This window comes from Takifugu flavidus, chromosome 12 (assembly GCF_003711565.1).
Source record: "Takifugu flavidus isolate HTHZ2018 chromosome 12, ASM371156v2, whole genome shotgun sequence".
Lineage (NCBI taxonomy): Eukaryota > Metazoa > Chordata > Actinopteri > Tetraodontiformes > Tetraodontidae > Takifugu > Takifugu flavidus.
In genome coordinates, this window is record NC_079531.1 from 4,394,069 (window position 1) to 4,411,754 (window position 17,686).

General features: G+C 47.6%; 1 protein-coding gene across 19 annotated transcripts in view; it reads left to right on the forward strand.

The window, feature by feature from the left end:
* robo2 (roundabout, axon guidance receptor, homolog 2 (Drosophila)) overlaps positions 1-17,686 on the forward strand; it is a 182,239-nt gene that overhangs the window by 159,629 nt on the left and 4,924 nt on the right. For 5 of the 19 annotated variants that reach the window (XM_057049547.1, XM_057049546.1, XM_057049548.1 and 2 more), the window contains 9 exons: positions 466-492; positions 2,778-2,820; positions 6,471-6,598; positions 7,180-7,452; positions 8,310-8,435; positions 11,913-12,072; positions 12,992-13,255; positions 14,206-14,417; positions 17,457-17,639. In XM_057049547.1, the coding sequence (XP_056905527.1) occupies positions 466-492; positions 2,778-2,820; positions 6,471-6,598; positions 7,180-7,452; positions 8,310-8,435; positions 11,913-12,072; positions 12,992-13,255; positions 14,206-14,417; positions 17,457-17,639 (1,416 nt within the window). The remainder of the gene's footprint in view (positions 1-465; positions 493-2,777; positions 2,821-6,470; positions 6,599-7,179; positions 7,453-8,309; positions 8,436-11,912; positions 12,073-12,991; positions 13,256-14,205; positions 14,418-17,456; positions 17,640-17,686) is intronic. The other 14 variants (XM_057049549.1, XM_057049550.1, XM_057049554.1 and 11 more) reach the window with 7 other exon arrangements.

The following is a 17,686-nucleotide window of genomic DNA, read 5'->3' on the forward strand; positions in this document are numbered from 1 at the left end:
TACTGAGTGACCTCAGTCAATACCAGCAAATACTGAGTCCACATGCGCTGCCAGGCTGACAGCGTTTAATTAGCAGACAGAAGAAAGCGGGAGCTGGCGCGATCGCCGCGCCTTCATTTTTGCTTTATTAACCAACAAAGAATCACTTTGTTTTCCTTCAGTCTGAAGGTGCATGCTGTAGCTCTTATAGCCTGGCTGGGTTTTGACACGCTTCATTTCTGTTCATAACATTTCTGTGTTTGTGTGTCGCTTTTTTGGTTGGCGCCACCGGCGCCGCACTTCCCTTAGCATCGGAGCTGGCTGCTTCCGCGGCTGTGGCTCTGCACCCTGGGAGACGGTCTTAACGTCTCTGAACCCCGGAGCCTTATGGCCTGACCTCCATCCCCTGGGGTGCAGATCCCCCTAAAGCACCGCTTTTGTCTGCAGGCTTTTAACACACAACCTCTCTGTCTTCTTGTTTTGCAGTTCAGTCCTTCACGTTCACCCCTGCAGGTACTGTTCATTTGTCCTGTCTCCCCCACTCCCCCACCTCAGTGCAGACTCATCCCCTGCCTCGCTTGCACTGTAAATGCTGTCAGACTAAAGGTCATAGGTCATCGAAACAGTGTCAATTGAACCACGCAGAGAGTTAATTGGTCAAAGACTCGGATCTGCTGGTGCCTTTGTTTCTTACAGCCCTAGTTACTTGTGTGGTGTTTGTGATTGCTTTCACCTTTTTGTTTGCTTTAAATCTCTCCCTCTGGTTCCCTTCCAAGTCTTGCTTTCCATCGACAAGACTAAGATGGTGTCGTAAAACATCTAGTTCCTCTTCTCCACAGGTTTTTAATCACCATATCTTGAGATATTTTTTGTGTTCCTGTAAAAATTGATCACACACGCACACACGCCTCAGTAACAAAGTTGGCAAAATTTATTTAGCCTTCTAGTGAGCTTTGCCATTTACTCAGCGTAATTACTCAGACACTGTTTACGCTGAGTTGCTGCGCTACGGGTCCGGGTCAGCACTTTCTTTTCTGTTCCTCCGTCTCCCTGATTTATTGACATTTTTGGTGAAGTGGTTATATGGTTCCTGTGGTGCCCGGAGCCACAAACCCAAGTGAACTCTGGCCTTTCTGCCCCCAACAGCTGCGATAACGTGTTATGGAACAGAGACATCAGTGAAACAGGTCTTGTTTTAGAATGAAGGGGGATCCAGTGAGCGGCGGGAAAAACAAGGCGAGATGGATCGGCGTTTATTGAGTTAAAGTTAAAGTAAGGTGGTATTTAGAGCCCGTGTCCTACAGCGCTGCTCTTTCGGTATTGACAATTAGTTGATGTATTGAGGGGCATCCTGTCTCAGCCTTCTAAAGCTGTCAGTGCTTGAGGAGTAAATCACTACGCTGTTGGGGCGTGCGGCCAGCAGGAAGGAGATTTGATGGAATTTTTATACGCTGATTATGCCCCCCCCCCACCTTAATGCTTATTAAAGGGGAATAATCTGTATTCATGCCGAGGAAAGTGCTTATCTGGGAGGCTGAGGCGAGAGGCACGGCGCTGCCTCCGTGTCACTGTGGATAACATAAAAGTCTTCCACAGCGGAGCGGAAATGTGCCTGAGCGCAGATAGGGACTTCAGAGGCCCCGCCGCCACACAGCCTTGCCCCTCGCCTCCACTTCCTCCTCCTGTCAAGTCGTCTTTCAAGCGTTGGAGGATTCTTTAACGGTTAAGTTTGTTGGTGGTGAAACAAAGAGGAATGTGAGGTATAGCAAGGCTATCTCATGCATTCCAGCACAGTCTGCTTTTCTTTATTTTCTTTTTTTACCAGTGAAATATTTGAATCCACTTCATTTGATTTAGCTGCTTTAACGTTGCAGTAAATAAACGATCTGACAATCACTCTCGGCATGTTTCCAATAACGTTTCTCATCCATAAATGCTGCTCATGGCAGAGGAATCTGGATTAAGAGATCTCTGAAAACCTCGCTGATGAATTAATCCATCCTGTTAGCATCTTTTGTGATCTATTGTGGGAGTTTCCTCTCCCTGTCATCTGCTTCTCGGCATCCAACCACAGAAAAGCCCCCTCTCCGGCTCATGCCCGGGCTTGTTGTGGAGTCAACAGAAAGGAGCGGAGGAATGCTCTGACCTCCTTCTTTCATCTCCATATGTGGAACAAATGAGTGAAATTACTTACAGAGATCTGTTGGGCAATAAAAAAAGCCCCCAGATCACCGGTATGTGGTGATTTCCAAAACTCTCCGCGCTACTTTATCATTATGGTGTGTGAAGGGAGATGAAACGCAGCCTAGGACCTTTGCCAGCCATCGACGGCTGGTCCCGGTACTTGTTCTCTGTGGCTCACCGGATCAAGACAGGCCCCGTGGATGGCTTCTGGGCAACCCGGATCAGTCACTCATCCCCGACACTTGGATAGAAAACAGAAGATGATTAATGAGCCTCCTGCCTTTTCTAATCATTTTTTTCCTGCCCGAGATTTAATCACGACTCCGGTCGTAACTCTGCGGCAAAATAAGAGGGACGAAATGAGTTTCGCCTCTCGTCAGGCACCTCGTCCTTGAAGAACACATGACACGTCTCCGCTTATGCAAAGCGAAGCAATATGCAGCGCTCATCACTGCTCAATCTCATTTTTTTAATTTCCGAGAGGATTGGACGCAGAGGAACGTCTGTGTCGTTTGTGTTCACACAGATATGTTGTCTTTTGATTGTAGTCCAGGTTGTTTATTCATTCTAAATAGATGGTAAATCTGTTGTTTTGTCTCTTTTTCTGACTGTAGTGACATTCCAGAGAGTCGATGGTGGTCTGATGAGCAATGGAAGGTGAGTGTGCCAAAAAGCACAGTTATTCTGCCGATATTACATCTCATAACAAACCTTTTTGCTTTTCCGACACGCACCGAGTCAACATTGAACTTCCCTTGATTCCATCGCCGACAAATGACTGATAGACTGGAGATAACCCGTTTGCCGCGCTAACCCCCGCGCGCATATATGCATTTCTTCCACATCTCTGTTCATGCATCGATAGATGAACCCATAAATCTCCTCAACGGAATTAACAGAAACAATTTAAGCAGAGAGTGCTTTTATTTTGTCATTTATCTTCCGCTGCCGGCTACAGGCAACCCAGAGGCCCTCCGGAGTGATAAATTTGCCTGTCACCTCATGTGGGCGGCTGGGATCTGAGCACATGTAATAATGTAAAAATAATTACCCAGGGGAGAGATGTGCGCAGGTACCCTGCTCGCACCCCCCCAACCCCCCCCTGCAGTTCAGCGCGTTGGTGAAAGAGCGAGAGAGAGGGGGCTTCAGAGACTGGGGCACATCTCAATGACACCAGTTACTGAGACTTTGTGGGTATTCAAGGGTCTCCCTGGAGACCGCAGGCCTTCTGTGTCTGCTGCTTATCACACCTGACTAGGTAGAGCCTCCAGATCTCAAACACTCACAGAAAGATTGCGGACTGATTCTGAACCCTCGCGTCTCGGGGCTTTCGGGAATGGCTCTGTTCCAGCATTTCTATCGTTCCACTCCCCCCCCCCCCCCCCTTCACCGTGACTGGATGCCACCACAGACAGTTTTGCGTGTATTGTTTTGTGAGCTGCCAGCAGGCTCTCATCGAATTAGCTACGCTACTTGGGATGCTTTTTTTTCGTCTTCTTTATGCTACAGCAATTTTTTCGGGGTTTTTTTTCCCCCTTCAATTTTCCACATAAGGGATTCTGCTTCTAGCTCCGGCGTGTGGGATTTGAAACGTCTGCATTCTCTGCACTCTGTATTTGTCATATTCTTAGTCCTCCGCAGCATCCGCCACATTTCTTTCCCCCACAAATGCTGGAACAGAACGCCGGGCGGATCTCCTAACGTGAGCGTCTGATGCGTTCGCCATCAAGTCCCAGATGTTTCAAGCTCCCATCTGCCCTGATGGTAGCGCTGTATCAGAGGAGAATGTGTTCATTTGTTACACGGGATGTTTATTGCATTAATTAGACAGTAGCAAATGAAGCCGCATCTGTTTCCAGTTCCTCATTGGCTCCTGCCAAATTGCTTTGACTGAACCATTGCAGTAAATTGATCACAAAATAAATGATTCATGGAAGATGAATAGGCTGCAGATTGGTGGACCTGGATGATCTGATGTTGGCTCCTCGATTGAAATTGATAAAAGCCTATCAGAGCTCATTTCTTATCTCCATCAATAGGGAGGCAGTAATTAGGAGGTAGTAATAACGTTTTATGTTGGTGCTGATCAATATTTTAGCAAAGCGTGTTCACCCCTGGAGGCAGAGAGAATGGGCTGTGCCTGGCAAGTAAACAGGTTCAACCAGCACCGTTGCTATGGAGATTCCTTTACATCCTTGCATCCCACTGTTGAAACAGGGCATCTTCTTTTAATGTAAAAAGTAATCTGCCCGAGGTGTCGACTAACGCCAGCACCTTTGATCTAAGTTCAACTGGGTAGTCCGTCAGAACATAAACACCTGATTTATGCAGTTGGTCTGGAATTAATATCCCTCACTTGGCTTATTTATGGGCAGCTTGTCGGCCATCTTAGACAATATTTATGGTGTCTTCCCCAACACAAGTAACTGAAATGTCTAGAAGGAAGACAAAATGCTCCAAATCAAATTTTATCTGCCAAGGTTGCCATCCATCCTGAGCTGCTCGGGGATTAAAAGTCAGCAGTTGACTTCTTTTTTCTTTTTTTTTCTGTCTTGAGATGAATCACATGGTGTCCATTGGACCATCATGTCACCCCCACACAAATGTGTGTGCACCACAGAGAGAATCAGTCTTACTCTAATTATCCCAGGCAACAAAACCGATGTACTTGAAAACAATGCCCCCGTTTCCCCTGCCGCCTCATCGGCATTTGGCTTAAGTGTTTTTTAATTATACAGTACATCCATCGTATGTTTCTATATTTTAGATTCAATAGAAGTCAATAGAAAACAAACAAACAAACATTGGTTTTCTGAGTGGCGTTAAAACAAAAGTGGAAACAAAAGATGGAGGTATATGAAGGAAATAAACTGGCTGGTGAAAGATGGTGTGACATGAGAGAATAATGGCAGCAGGATACGACGCCAGTGAGAGGCAGAGGAAGGAAGGACAAGGAAAGATGTATTACCCTATAAAAGTGCATCTGTCTGATGCACAGCCATCAATTCGAATGACTTGTCTCCCCCGAGGGCCTGTTTTGGCATTCGGGAGCCACATCGAGGGATCGTAGCGTGCCGCGTGCAGTTCATTTGGCCCCTCTGTAGAGCAGCTCCTCATTAGAACTTGTGGCTGAGGCAGAGACCGACTGCAGCGCGCCCATTACCTGCCCGTGTCCTCGGGGCTCTGCTGTTCTCCGGTTGCTCTGAGCCGACACAAGCTGGAGCCAAGACAAAACGGCCCATCGGGCAGCCGCCCTGCTAGCCTGCTAGCGCCTCAGATCTCACACATGTAAATGTGGCCTGGTACACCGGCACAGCCAGGCGCCGACAGCGGGGTGCGCTGTGTTGCTGACAGTGCCAGCATCACCTGTGGTGCTTTATGCTCTTTGCAGAGAGAATCGAAATCGCTTTAATGCTTGTTGAGGAACCTTTAACGCAGCGCTCGCTTGAATTTGCTTGTGTCACGCCGATTACGCTTTCTTCACATTTAATTCCATGCAACGTGTCGATGAACTGGCACAAAAACAAAGCCATTTATGTTAATTCCCTTTTCCTTCCATCTGTGTGGCCCATGCTAAACGAGCCTCAGACGTGATTGTACAGTAAAGTGGACCTAATGGCCTTCCGGCAGTCACCCGTGACAGGTTAAAGTCTTAATGGTTGATTTTTATGGGTCTCGTCCCCCGAAGAGAGACGCAACACCTGTTAAATGGACCTGCCCTCCCACAAGTGGGCGGAAGCACCGTGGCAGGGTTAGAGCCCGGCCTGATGTCTCATCAGATAAGATTTAGACTGTCTGGACACCGCCGCGAGGGGTCGATGGAAAATAAAAGAGCAGGACATGCGTGTGCGCACGTGTGCAGTCAGCTAATGCATGCGTTAGCGTCTCTGCGGCGCGCCTTTGCATAAATAACTCAGGGAATGTGACAAAGACGCAGCAGGAGCGACCCAGAGATAAAGAGCCGTGTTACCCTGAAGGGATTCCAACTTTGTAGGGGAAGAAACGTATCTGTACAGTGTTTCCCTTATCTCAGAAGTGTTTCATTAGCTGCACGGCGGGCTTATCTCGCACAAACACACATTCTGGTGATCAGGCTAACATTTGAACATGCCTCTGAATTATTTGTCTCTATGCTGCCTCCCTGCTGATTGCTGACACTTTTTCTTTTTTCCTTTCCCGTTTGTGAATCGAGCGACGCAGAGTCGAACCGAACCGTGACTAATGATGCTGTTAGCGTAAGAAGCTTTGGTTTTAATGTAATTTCACAGCTTAAGCTTAATCTGGCACTTCATCCTGTCTCCATTTAGTCGGCCAGGCCTGCTGAATGCCAACGACCCAGGTTACCCATGGTTGGCGGACTCTTGGCCAGCCACCAGCCTTCCGGTGAACAGCAGCTCCGGCGGACCCAATGACCTCAGTAACTTTGGCCGAGGAGGTGAGCACCCCGGTTTAGAGGGAAATAAAAAAGTCCAAATCTGCCCTCTTTCTAGATATGCAATCATAAACATTCATTCTGAAGGTCAGATCGGAGGATAGCTTGAGCATTAGCAGGACCCCCACCTTCACCAGGCTGAATAATAGCGCATCCTGGTGTCATGGCACATACTTCAGAGCGAGAGAATGCTGAGGGAGAGACAGGCAGAGGGGTGGGTGGCTGTTTGGAAGGATGGTCTGGAGCAGCCATTCGTGAAGGACAGGCGCAGCTTGACTGGCGCAGATGCGGACACTTCCGCCACGGCTCTACATCATCTCCCCTTCACTGGGCGTGCAATCCACGGATCGCTGAGAGAGCGAGCTCGCTCTCTCCACAGCTCCCTCCCCTCCCTCCCTCTAGCATCACACACACATGCAGAACAAGAGCGTTATGCCTCTCAGCCTGTCGACGGCATTTCTGAACAATGCACAACACGCAGCCGAACCTGGGGCTTGATTTACGAGGATGATCCAGATATGTTCATGTTCACTATGCAAGAAATGCTCCAAATTGATCCGCGAACCATAAACTCTCATCTTCAGATCTCCCATCTGGTCAAGGAGACAAAACGGGCACCATGCTCTCCGACGGAGCCATATACAGCAGCATAGACTTCACCACCAAAGCCAACTACAACAGTCCGGGCCAGACGTCCCAGGCCACGCCGTACGCCACCACCCAGATCCTCCACTCCAGCAGCATCCATGAGCTGGCCGTGGACCTGCCCGACCCCCAGTGGAAGGCCTCGCTCCAGGCCAAGCAGGAGATGGCCAGCTTAGGCTACTCCCTGCCCGAGAAGACCTCCTGCAACAACAGTAAGCGATGACGAAGACCTGAGCGATGTGTTGTGAGAATGCCGGTGATCTCATGAGCATTCCCCGATGATGTTTTCTTTTTTTTCCCTGTGACCTCAAAGGGAATTAACCCAGATTACACGCTACATATTTACATGTTGGAACTTGGAACCTGTTCAGTATCACAAGGATTAATGGAGGATGGGAAAGGTTCTTTTTTGAAATCATCTGGGTTATTTCCCTCCAAAAAGAAGCATCCATTCATTTTCTAGTTGGGATTTTTACGATGGTATCGCTCCGTCTTCCATTTCAGAGTAATTACCAATCCATTTTTATCTCAAATAATATTTAAGGAAATGTAATTATTGTGGATTCAGTGCAGATTTTTTTAACCAACTGGAGTTTCATATTTTGTAGGTATAATGAGTATTCCTCATCTGTATCCTTATTAATATTCATGGTCTAATTTTCCAACCATCTAAAACAGATTAATTTTTTTTTCATAGAGCCTTTTTAAAGGATTACATCTGAAAAAAAAACACCCATTTTCTCCATGAAATATAATGTGCTGATAAGATCTGTCTGAGAAGCAGCAAATATTGAACGAAAATGACTGCGACTGACTCTTTTTTGAAAATAAAATAGTGGTTTATTTTTTTTTAAAATTGTATTTCCTGCAACAGCTCTGCGGTTTGTCAGCAGGCTGCACAAACCATGAAAATGAATGAAGGGTCGGATGTTCCAATCCCAAATACTACCCTGCTTGCTAAATGCTTTTTAACTGCATGTCTGCATGTGCTTGTGCTTACTGCCAAACACCTGACGCCACTGTGGTTTTTGCCCTTCAACCCCCCCCTCCCCCTCCCCCTCCACTTTAGCCCTCCTTTTCATTCCTGACTACCGATTGGCCGACGGATTGTCTAATAGAATCCCACACAACCAATCACAAGATTTCAGCACCACCAGCTCTCACAACAGCTCTGAGCGAAGCGGCAGTCTCTCAGGTTGGTGCACGCTGCGGGGACACGTGTGAAGCTAACTGGGATGCTCTCTGGTGCCCTGCCGCCTGACTCTGTGATTGACTCGAGCCTTAATTGGTGTATTGATCTGGTATTTGCATGCACTAACCCGACAGCCAAGAGATTTTCTGAGCCTGGTCTCCCACCAGGGCTGCAGCCTCATAGAACTGCGGAATGGTTTTAGCTAGTCTTGTGCCGCCTCGCTGTGATGTTTAATAGGAGTTGACAGTTTACTGGAGCTTTATAAAACTGAACATTCCCATTCCGGAGGAGGAATAACTTGTTCATGTTCTGATGGAGTATAGCTGGGAGTTCTAAGGCCCAGTTTCTACCATTACTGCCAGCCCTTGTAAAAGCTTTGTCTCTGTATGAGTGAACAGACGGGAATAGGGGCAGAGGGAGTCTTTTAGACAGAGTGGACTGTATACACACACCCACACACACCATTAGAGATGCTCGGCTGGGTAAAGTGGCAAAAATACCTCCCTTTTCTTCCCTTCTCCTAATGATGGCTGACTACACTATAACCTGTGTTCAGAGAATTGCAATGTCATTTATAGGATGCCACCGCAGCCTTCTGCCTGCCCCCTTCCACTTTCCACACCTCCACCTCCCTCTTTTATCTAGTTACAAGCCACTGCTTTAACCGGGCTCTAATTCAATGCCCTGTCACATGGTGGGCTGGAGAAAAGTGTCATGGGCCATGCCTCACAGGCTGATTCCTCCCTTAAGGCTGAAAGTTACTGACATTCTTGGACATCCATGTACATTAATACTGGAAAAAGAGCTGTGCCCACTGTAATCTGTCATAAAATAAATGGCTAAAAAGTCGAGTTAATGCATTCATTTGCTCTCCGAATGTCCTTAAGACAAAGGTTCCCAAGGTCATTTATGTCAGGATAATGACTAAAGAGTAAAGCAGAACCTTTCATCCATTGGTTTAAACATCTCCAAACCGTTTCTTGCAGAGCCAAGGTAGCAAATATGGACCCACCGAATAAATTTAGTACAGGTTTTAGTATAAGTAGCATTGTTACCTGAGCAGCAGCCTTTTATGCTGCATGCTCGCAGACGAAACACTACACAATGAAGACTCTAAAGATCAAATCAGAATGTGGATGAGAAATTAAAGGGGTTTATATGTGGTTTATATATGAACTGTAATAAAGCATGAAGTATTAGTATACGGCAAAAATGGATGAGAATTTCCAGGAGTTAAGGTCTGGTACAGACTTTAACTTGGCTTTTGTGGATGGAAGTGTTGAAGTTCTAACATCCCTCCCTCTGAGGATCGGAAGGAATAATGAATGTCATGTCTGAAGGAGGAGAACAGGATGAAAAGGACCAGAAATAGAGCAGCTTTCATGGCAGCATCTCCACTGGGGACACCAAGCCGCTCATTAAAACCTGCTTCAGCGCGGGGAAGAAGAGGAAGCCGGTGTTTTCTGTCGTTTCTCTAGCAGTTGAAGACCTTAAAGACTCACCTCCCCCCTCCCCCCACACATACACACACTCCCTGAACCTCCACGGTTATTGGAGGTGCAAGGTTGAGTGCAGCCTCCTGTGCCGCTGCAGTCTCTATGCTGCCGCGTTTCACCCCGTTGTGTAACGTGTATTTATGCTCGCGATGTAAAAATGATGACACGGGACTTCCAGGTCCTTTTGGAAACGACTCTCCCACTCAGGAGTTATATCTGGATCTTTGCTCTGTGGCTTCTCCCCTCAGCACTGTCGCACCCAATCAAAACAAAGAGAGCTGAAGGCTGTGCAGCCCTGCAGTTATAGGCTGGGAGCGCCCAAACCTTGGGTATAAATACGCAGCAGCCAGTCTATATTTAGTCCGAGTTCCCTTTTGAAGGGAGGCCCGGTTTCATCGGTAGAGATGGGTTCGCATCTAAATCCCATACGGCTCCGAGTCTCGCTCTGTATTTTTCATATTTGGGGTGAGCTGTTATGCTTTCAGTGCCAGACCATCCTTCCTCTGAAGAGGCTCATTTACAATATTGATGGCTGGTCTTGTGTGGAGAGACTAAAGATGATGGAACAATCATGCCAGCGCACCATTTATTGGTAAAAGTCAAGCGTGGCCCAGAGGAGCGATTAGAAATCCCATTACTTTCAAACTACACTTATAGTGGCGCTGCCTGCCGTGGGCATACAGTTGTTTCTTCCATTATTCCCATTCTTTATTAATCTCACTCCAACACATCTCTTTTTTTGAGATAGTTCCTCCATTTTTTTTCACCCATCTTCGAAATGATGTTGTTCGTCCCAAAAATGAGACTGCTTTGAGCCTTCCTTTACACCGCCTTCAAAATCAATAGAAATGTATTTCAATACATCTCGTTTCGATGACAGTAATCTGCTTTTTACTCCGCCTCAGTCGATGTGGTTTATTAGATTACATTGGAGGGCGCGGCGCTATGTTAGCGCTACGCTAGCATTGGCAGCATATTTTGTTGTGGCGCTGGAGAAAGTGATTACAGACACTTGGCAGCTAAGGCTAACCAACAGATGACAAATAAAAAGATATTCACAGAAGTGCAGCCGGGATTGCTTTTACTAGTCTCCGTGGCTGTTGACATGGCTTTTACCGACCAGGTTTAAGAGGTAGAGTGGGGGGTGGGGGCAATCTGCCGCATATTAATACTTGTCTCCACAATTAAGAGCATAAAATAATTACCAATTTTGGAACCAAAAGGCAAGCTGGAGATACTCGACAGTATGTCGCTCCTTTAATCCATATTTAGGAATTTATTGAGTATGTGATTCGACTCTTAAACACACTTGAAAGTGAAACCAAATGTGCGTCGCACAGGGGAAAGGGTTTTTTTTCTGCGATGTCCAAATCGTATAAAATCTTGACCTGGCCGGCAGAATTATAAAGATGGATGGGACGGCGGCGAATCTGCTGTTGGGGGGAACGCTCGTGGAAATGGATGGGGTTAGCGGCTCACCGGCGTAATAAAAGAAATGAAAGTCGTAATAGACTCTCAGCGAATTCCATTAGGGACACGGTGACACCGCGCGGGCCATTCATTATGATGATGCTGTGAAGTGAGATATTTCAAAGCGGGAGCCCCTAAAGCCCAGTGTTAAAGGGGACACTGAGGGATGGGTGGAGCCCAAAGGTCTCCCTCGGCCTCGTCTGCCGTCATTCTGCCCTGTTTCTATGGAGATTTGAGCCTTTTCAACCAATTAATCAATGAAAGGGAGCTTTTCATCAGGTAACCTTGAGCTTCTCTGTGTGAGCGCTGACAGGCAGGCACCCACTGACATGTTGTTGGAAAACGTCTGTGTTGTTCCAAGGGCGAGTCTGAACGGATCTGTAACCTGATGTTTGTATTAAATAGAGTTAGAGAACACGTTTGTCCATCTGTAAGAGCAGCTTCCTATTATTTCATAGATTTTCTTTCCTTTTCTGATTCGTAATGACTCTGTCACTTCTTCTTTCTGGTGTAGGTGGAAAGGGAGGGAAGAAAAAGAAGACCAAGGCTGCTTCCAAGCCCAGCAAAGCCAATGGGTCCAACTGGGCCAATGTTCCCCTGCCCCCTCCGCCTGTTCACCCCCTGCCTGGCACAGAGATCGACCATTATCCCAACGAGCTCCATGAAGGAGGAGGGTATGTCTGCCTGGAATATAGGGATATAGTTGAAAGAGGAAATGTCCCAAGAGACCGGAATAGATCAAATATAAAGTGCATCCATCTCCACAGTGTTCAAAATAAACAGCATCATTTCAGATGAAATAAAACCCAAAATGATTCAGAAAAAAAAAAGGTTCGATCAGTCTCCTGCTGCCACCGGCTCACGCTCACAGATGGTCTCAGATTAAGCTATTTGCTGTATTCCAAAGTGGGGGGAAACGCATAATTGCATTGTTTCACAGAGAAGAAGGGCAGACAGAGTGTTAAAACCAACAGATTGCCATCTTCCACCAAATATGAGGTCACTTTAAAACTTTCCCCGACTTCCGATTAGCCTTGTTGCGGTGTCGGTCGCCGCTTTTGTTTAGACGCACATGGCTTTTTAATTCGAGCTGACACATTTGTAACACACCATTGAGCGCAAAAATGCTAAAGCACCAGACTTTATTGCAACGGCACCGCACATTTGGGGTAGACGTGCACGCCTCTGCCTTTGGTCCAGTAGGCGCCGCGTCCTCTACCTCCAATTTCCAATCTGCGAGTCATCTGCTTTTAATAGGCTATCTGGCAAATGAAGGGTCCTGAGCGCTGTAAATCTGAGGCTGCTCTTAATGGCGGCAGATTAAAACAGTTATGTCCTACGGAGAGTGCGCTGACAAATTCCTCTAATGAACATTTTCTTTATTGCCAGTATTATTTCAGCATGTATAAGCGCGGCAGTAAAGTGAAGCCTGACTGCTTCTATAATTCCATTCAGGCCTGTGATAGAGAGAAAGCTTCCTATTAAAGTTGCACAAGGTCAAAAGACTTTTCTTGTTGCAGGAGTACTGACTTGAAATGTTGATTCAGATATTTAGTTAGCTTGCTAATATTCACGCCGCACGACCCCTGCTAGGTACGAGAGCGACGGCTGGGGTCCGGCCATGCCCGTGCAGACGTATCTCCACCAGGGCATGGAGGACGAGCTGGAGGAGGAAGAGGAGCGGGTGCCCACCCCGCCCGTCCGAGGAGTGGCCTCCTCCCCGGCTGCCGTGTCCTTCGGACAGCAGTCCACGGCCACCCTCACCCCGTCCCCCCGGGACGAGATGCAGCCAATGCTCCAGGCCCATTTGGACGAACTGACCAAAGCGTACCAAATGGACATCGGAAAACAAACGTGGTAGGACAAAACTGGCATTGTCTTATCATCTAATCATTCGAATTACCCCTTCCCACAACTATAAACAACGTTCCTCTTATTTCATAAAATAATCACGGTAACACAAACATAACTGGTTGCTTAGCCTTTATGTAGAAGGCACAGTTCTCATCTTAAACACATTTGATCTGTATTCCTGTAATTGATGACTGTCCGTTCTGTCTTTCGCTGCTATTTTCCTGTTTTAGCCCTAAACCATTGTTCATGTCACCATGAAGAAAAACTCATTAATCATTTTACTTCCACGGGCCCGCGCCACCATTTATGCGACTACTGTATTTTGCTTAGAGACACAATTTCTAACCCACGGTTGTTTACCTCCCCACACACAACACATGCCCCGCTGCACATTCCATTGTTGTTGTTCTCATGCAAGTCAGATGAAGGCCATACTTCATTCTGTCGGCCATGCAGAGGGAAGGAGAGGCCCGGCGTTCGTTCGTGATTGCAAAGCGGAGGGAAAAGAAGGAAAAGCCTTGTCAGGAAGTAGATGTCATGTCACCCGGTAATGACTATGTTGGTTGGAGAGCATCTCTGACAACACCAGAGGGCCAGTAATTACAACCAATTCCCACTGCAGAATGCGTCAAAGGCGTCCTGCTCCTCAAACAAACGTGTCTGTCAGCAGAGTCGGCTGCCACCCGTGTGTCTACTGGCTTGGAGAGCACGCCTTTGTACGATCTGCGGAAGCAATTAGCAGGTCATTGTGTTAGCATCCAGGCAGAACCGTGGAATTAGTGGGATTGTCTACATTTATTCATCATTTACATATGAAGAGACCTCTTAAATTAGCTCCACACTTCCACTTACAGCATTAATTTGCCCTCATCCGCCACTAAAATGCAAAATGCTCTTTTTTTGTGATTAGCCGTGTATATAAGCGCATGTCTGACACTCATCCTTGTCCCCAGGCACATGCAGGTAGGCTCACTCCCCCCCCAGCCCCCTGCACCCCCTGTGGGCTATGTGTCGAGCACAATGGTGTCTGACCTGGAGACGGACCTGCCTGACGAGGAGGAGGAGGATGACGAGGAGGAAGATGAAGGCTATGGAGCCAGACATCCTCGGGGTTTAGAGCACACGCCAGGGTCGAGCATGGACAACCTGGACAGCTCTGTAACAGGTAAACCTGGTGACTGTGCGATCCATATGTAGTGAATAGATCAGCGTTGGTGATGTTCATGCTAGTAACCAGTCTGCCGAGTGTCCGTTTAACGTGAACATGCTTACCGTGCGCTCCTCAATCAAGTTTTTGAAGCAGTTTTGGCAGACTCTGGGCTATTACAATTATCACTTCCAAAAAGAGATAAGAAAGTCCATGAATTTTAAACAGGATAGTGAGAGGGAAATTAAGAGAAGGAAGGGGGGGGCGCATGGCAAGCAGTTGTGATTTAACTCGTGTGCGGCGCCAGAGCCGGTGCCACCCATATCTTTCCGAGGAGATTTGAAATGAATTTCACGTGCTGCGCGTTCCCTTCCAGACTGCTGGCACCATTTCCATTTTTACTGCGCGCTGAAAACTTTTACAGCCGTCTGTCAGGAGGACGTGTGAAGGGCACGACATTGAAGTGGCGGAGCCGGACTGCGGGCTGCTGAGCTCATACCTGCCAGGCTCATGATTCATCCGCAACCCGGAGAGCCAAACCCCAAGTCTATTGATATACGTCTCCTAATGAAGTGTGATTAAGCCCCTTTAAGATAATAAACACAACTTGAGTCTGTGTGGGAAAACTGCAGTATGAGCAGAAAAGGGTGCATTCTAAGGTAAAAGAGTGGAGCTATGAGAGAAAAATGAGAATTAGAGGGTTGACAGCAGTTGTTGGTGCACTGGCAGCCCTAAAGAGCAGTTTTCCATAGGATGATGGAACAGTGGTTTTGGTAACGCTGACACAGGCTGCTGCTGATGCATTTGCAGGAATATAAAGCAGCAACTGGGCCCTAATCTACTGCATCACCCCTCCTCTGTATTACTCTGAAGACAGCACTATTTCTTATCTTACTCCCCCAATGCCCTAAGTGTGCTTCACACCCCATCATTTGACAACCCCCAACACAGTCTCAGATCTGGGGTTAGCGAGGGAAAGAGAGGGTCGATAGGGGTGATGTGTTGTGGCCACCATTTTGAGTGTTTAGTCTCCTCATTTATTTGGTTTAATGATTTGGAAATGGATCTGTTTTCATCATGATCTGTTTCACAGTCCTTACAGAGGCCCCTGAGAGCACCGGACCTTTTTTTTTGTTGTGGGTACTGAGCAGCCATGTGGCCCCTGAGCCTGAGACATGAAATAAACTTGGAGGTACTGTAGGTGGACGCCAAACGTCCTGCGAAGTTGAGGCACGCTGGCGTCGAGGCGGGTTTGCCAACAGTGAGCTGAAAGCTGAGCTGTTCTGGGCAATTACGCTCGCATAAAACCCTGCCAGGTTCGCGAGGAGAGGGGTCACGTCTCCTGGCAGCAGGTAGAGACGCCTGCTCGTCGGGGGGGTGGGTTTCTTTTATTTTTTGTCTGCCTAATGGCATGCAGATTAGGGTTTCTGTCTATATAAATCAGTTTTAGTGGCAGAAGGGATCCTGAGCTGTTTTATGGCTCCCCAAACCACCTCTGGTTTACTGGCGTTCATCAGTGGAGGCAGCAGAGGAGGCATCAGACGGCGGAGTTAAAAGTGCCTGGCTCATGATAGGATAAAAGGGACCGAGCTGTAGCGCAAAAAAAATCACATTTCTACGACAAAAAAGGAAGGCTAGATTGAATTTTTATCAAATTATGTCAGAGTGATCACACTTTGATTGGAGCGCTATTTCTGAGAATAGGGGCTGAGCAGGGGAAAGTGGTAGTTAGTGCGACTCAAAAGTCGTTCTCTGATGTGATTTGCTGAGGCAGTTTTCCTTCGCCGAGCCAGTGGAGCTGGAAGCCTCAGCCGGTGCTTTGGCTGGCGCGGCTCGCACTTCAATATCGGCTCTATTCTTCGCGGGCGGAATGGGCCCAGCGGAATTGCTGTCTTTTCTCCCTGGGAGAGAGAGAGAGAGAAAGAAAAGTCTCCCAGAAAATTAGAAAAAGAAAAAATTCTGAAAATTGCTTGGTAAGATGGAGGGCAGTAGGAGGGAGTAGCTACGGTGGTGGATTTGTGTTGGCGCCGTCAGAAGTGGGTTGTGTGAGGATTTCTCTGCCTTGTACAGGATTATATTTTCCATTTTCCATTAATCTCAGGGAACTTTACTGCAGTGGGAGCGAAAATCTGTCGCAACTTCAGCCGTCGTAGGTGAAATTCTCTGAAGCCCTGCGATAACGTAGGCAGCTCGCTGAAGCGCACGGGTGAGAATAAAGAGGAGAGCCGAGCAAACCCGTGATTAGCCTCCTTCAGCGGGAGCCAGTTTCAAATGTCGCCTATGCAACATTCCGAGTGAGATATTTTGTCGCTCCGATGCTGGAAACCGAGCGTATGAACAAAGCGCACTTGGGTGTTCGCCACTCGGACAAAGAATTCCAAGCCAGTCCCACTGAAATCTGCCACATTAGCAGACTGCTGTGTGGGTTTCCTGCTTGCCAAAGTGGTGTATTTTTATTGGCCGACCGTTGGTTTTTTATATTTCAAGTGCTGGCAAAGCTTTGTGAAGGGAGAAAGGAGCATAGAGAAATGTTTAGCACTGTTTATTTAATCTCTTATCTTTTAACCATCTTAAAAGTGACGACACAAAGGTGTCTAATGTGCTTTTTTAAACAGGTGCGCGCTGCCAGGTGCTTGATTTAAAGCGTTGCTTTGTCTGTGTCGCCCGAGGCGCTTTTTTCAGAGGCGATTCTGCTCCACGCAGGTGCACTCGTCGTTATGTATCAAAGAAAAGCAAACCCAGTTGATCTCAGTCCTGCTCGTCCTCTCGTGTGCGCTCCATCGCGGGTCTGCAGAGCTTGTTCTGAGGGGTTTTGTGCTCAGATGAATGAAACGGGACAGGCCAGAGCGAAGCCGCACAAAAGGCCTCGCCTGCGAATGCAGCGACGCCCTGCAGCAGAAAGGAATAGCAAAACCATTAAACCGCAGCTTGTTCTTACCTGCAACAACTTTTTCAAGATCCTCCACGCATTTGTGTATCAAAAAACTATCAAGAATGCCTTTAAGGGCTCAGCTGTCCGAATCAGACGCGCTTGCTTAAACATGCGGTGCTCCACAGGGTCCATGGTGAACGGGTGGGGCTCAGCCTCCGAGGACGAGCGTAATTTCTCCAGCCACAGGTCCAGTCTGGGCAGCTCGTCCGACGGCTCCATTTTTACCCACTGCAGCTTTGCCCAGGCCTTGGTGGCCGCTGCAGACAAGGCAGGCTACCGCCTGGAGGGCACCAGCCTCAGCAAGAGAGGTCGGTGTGTGGAGAGAAGTTTCGGGCCGCTGGACTGGAATTTCCAC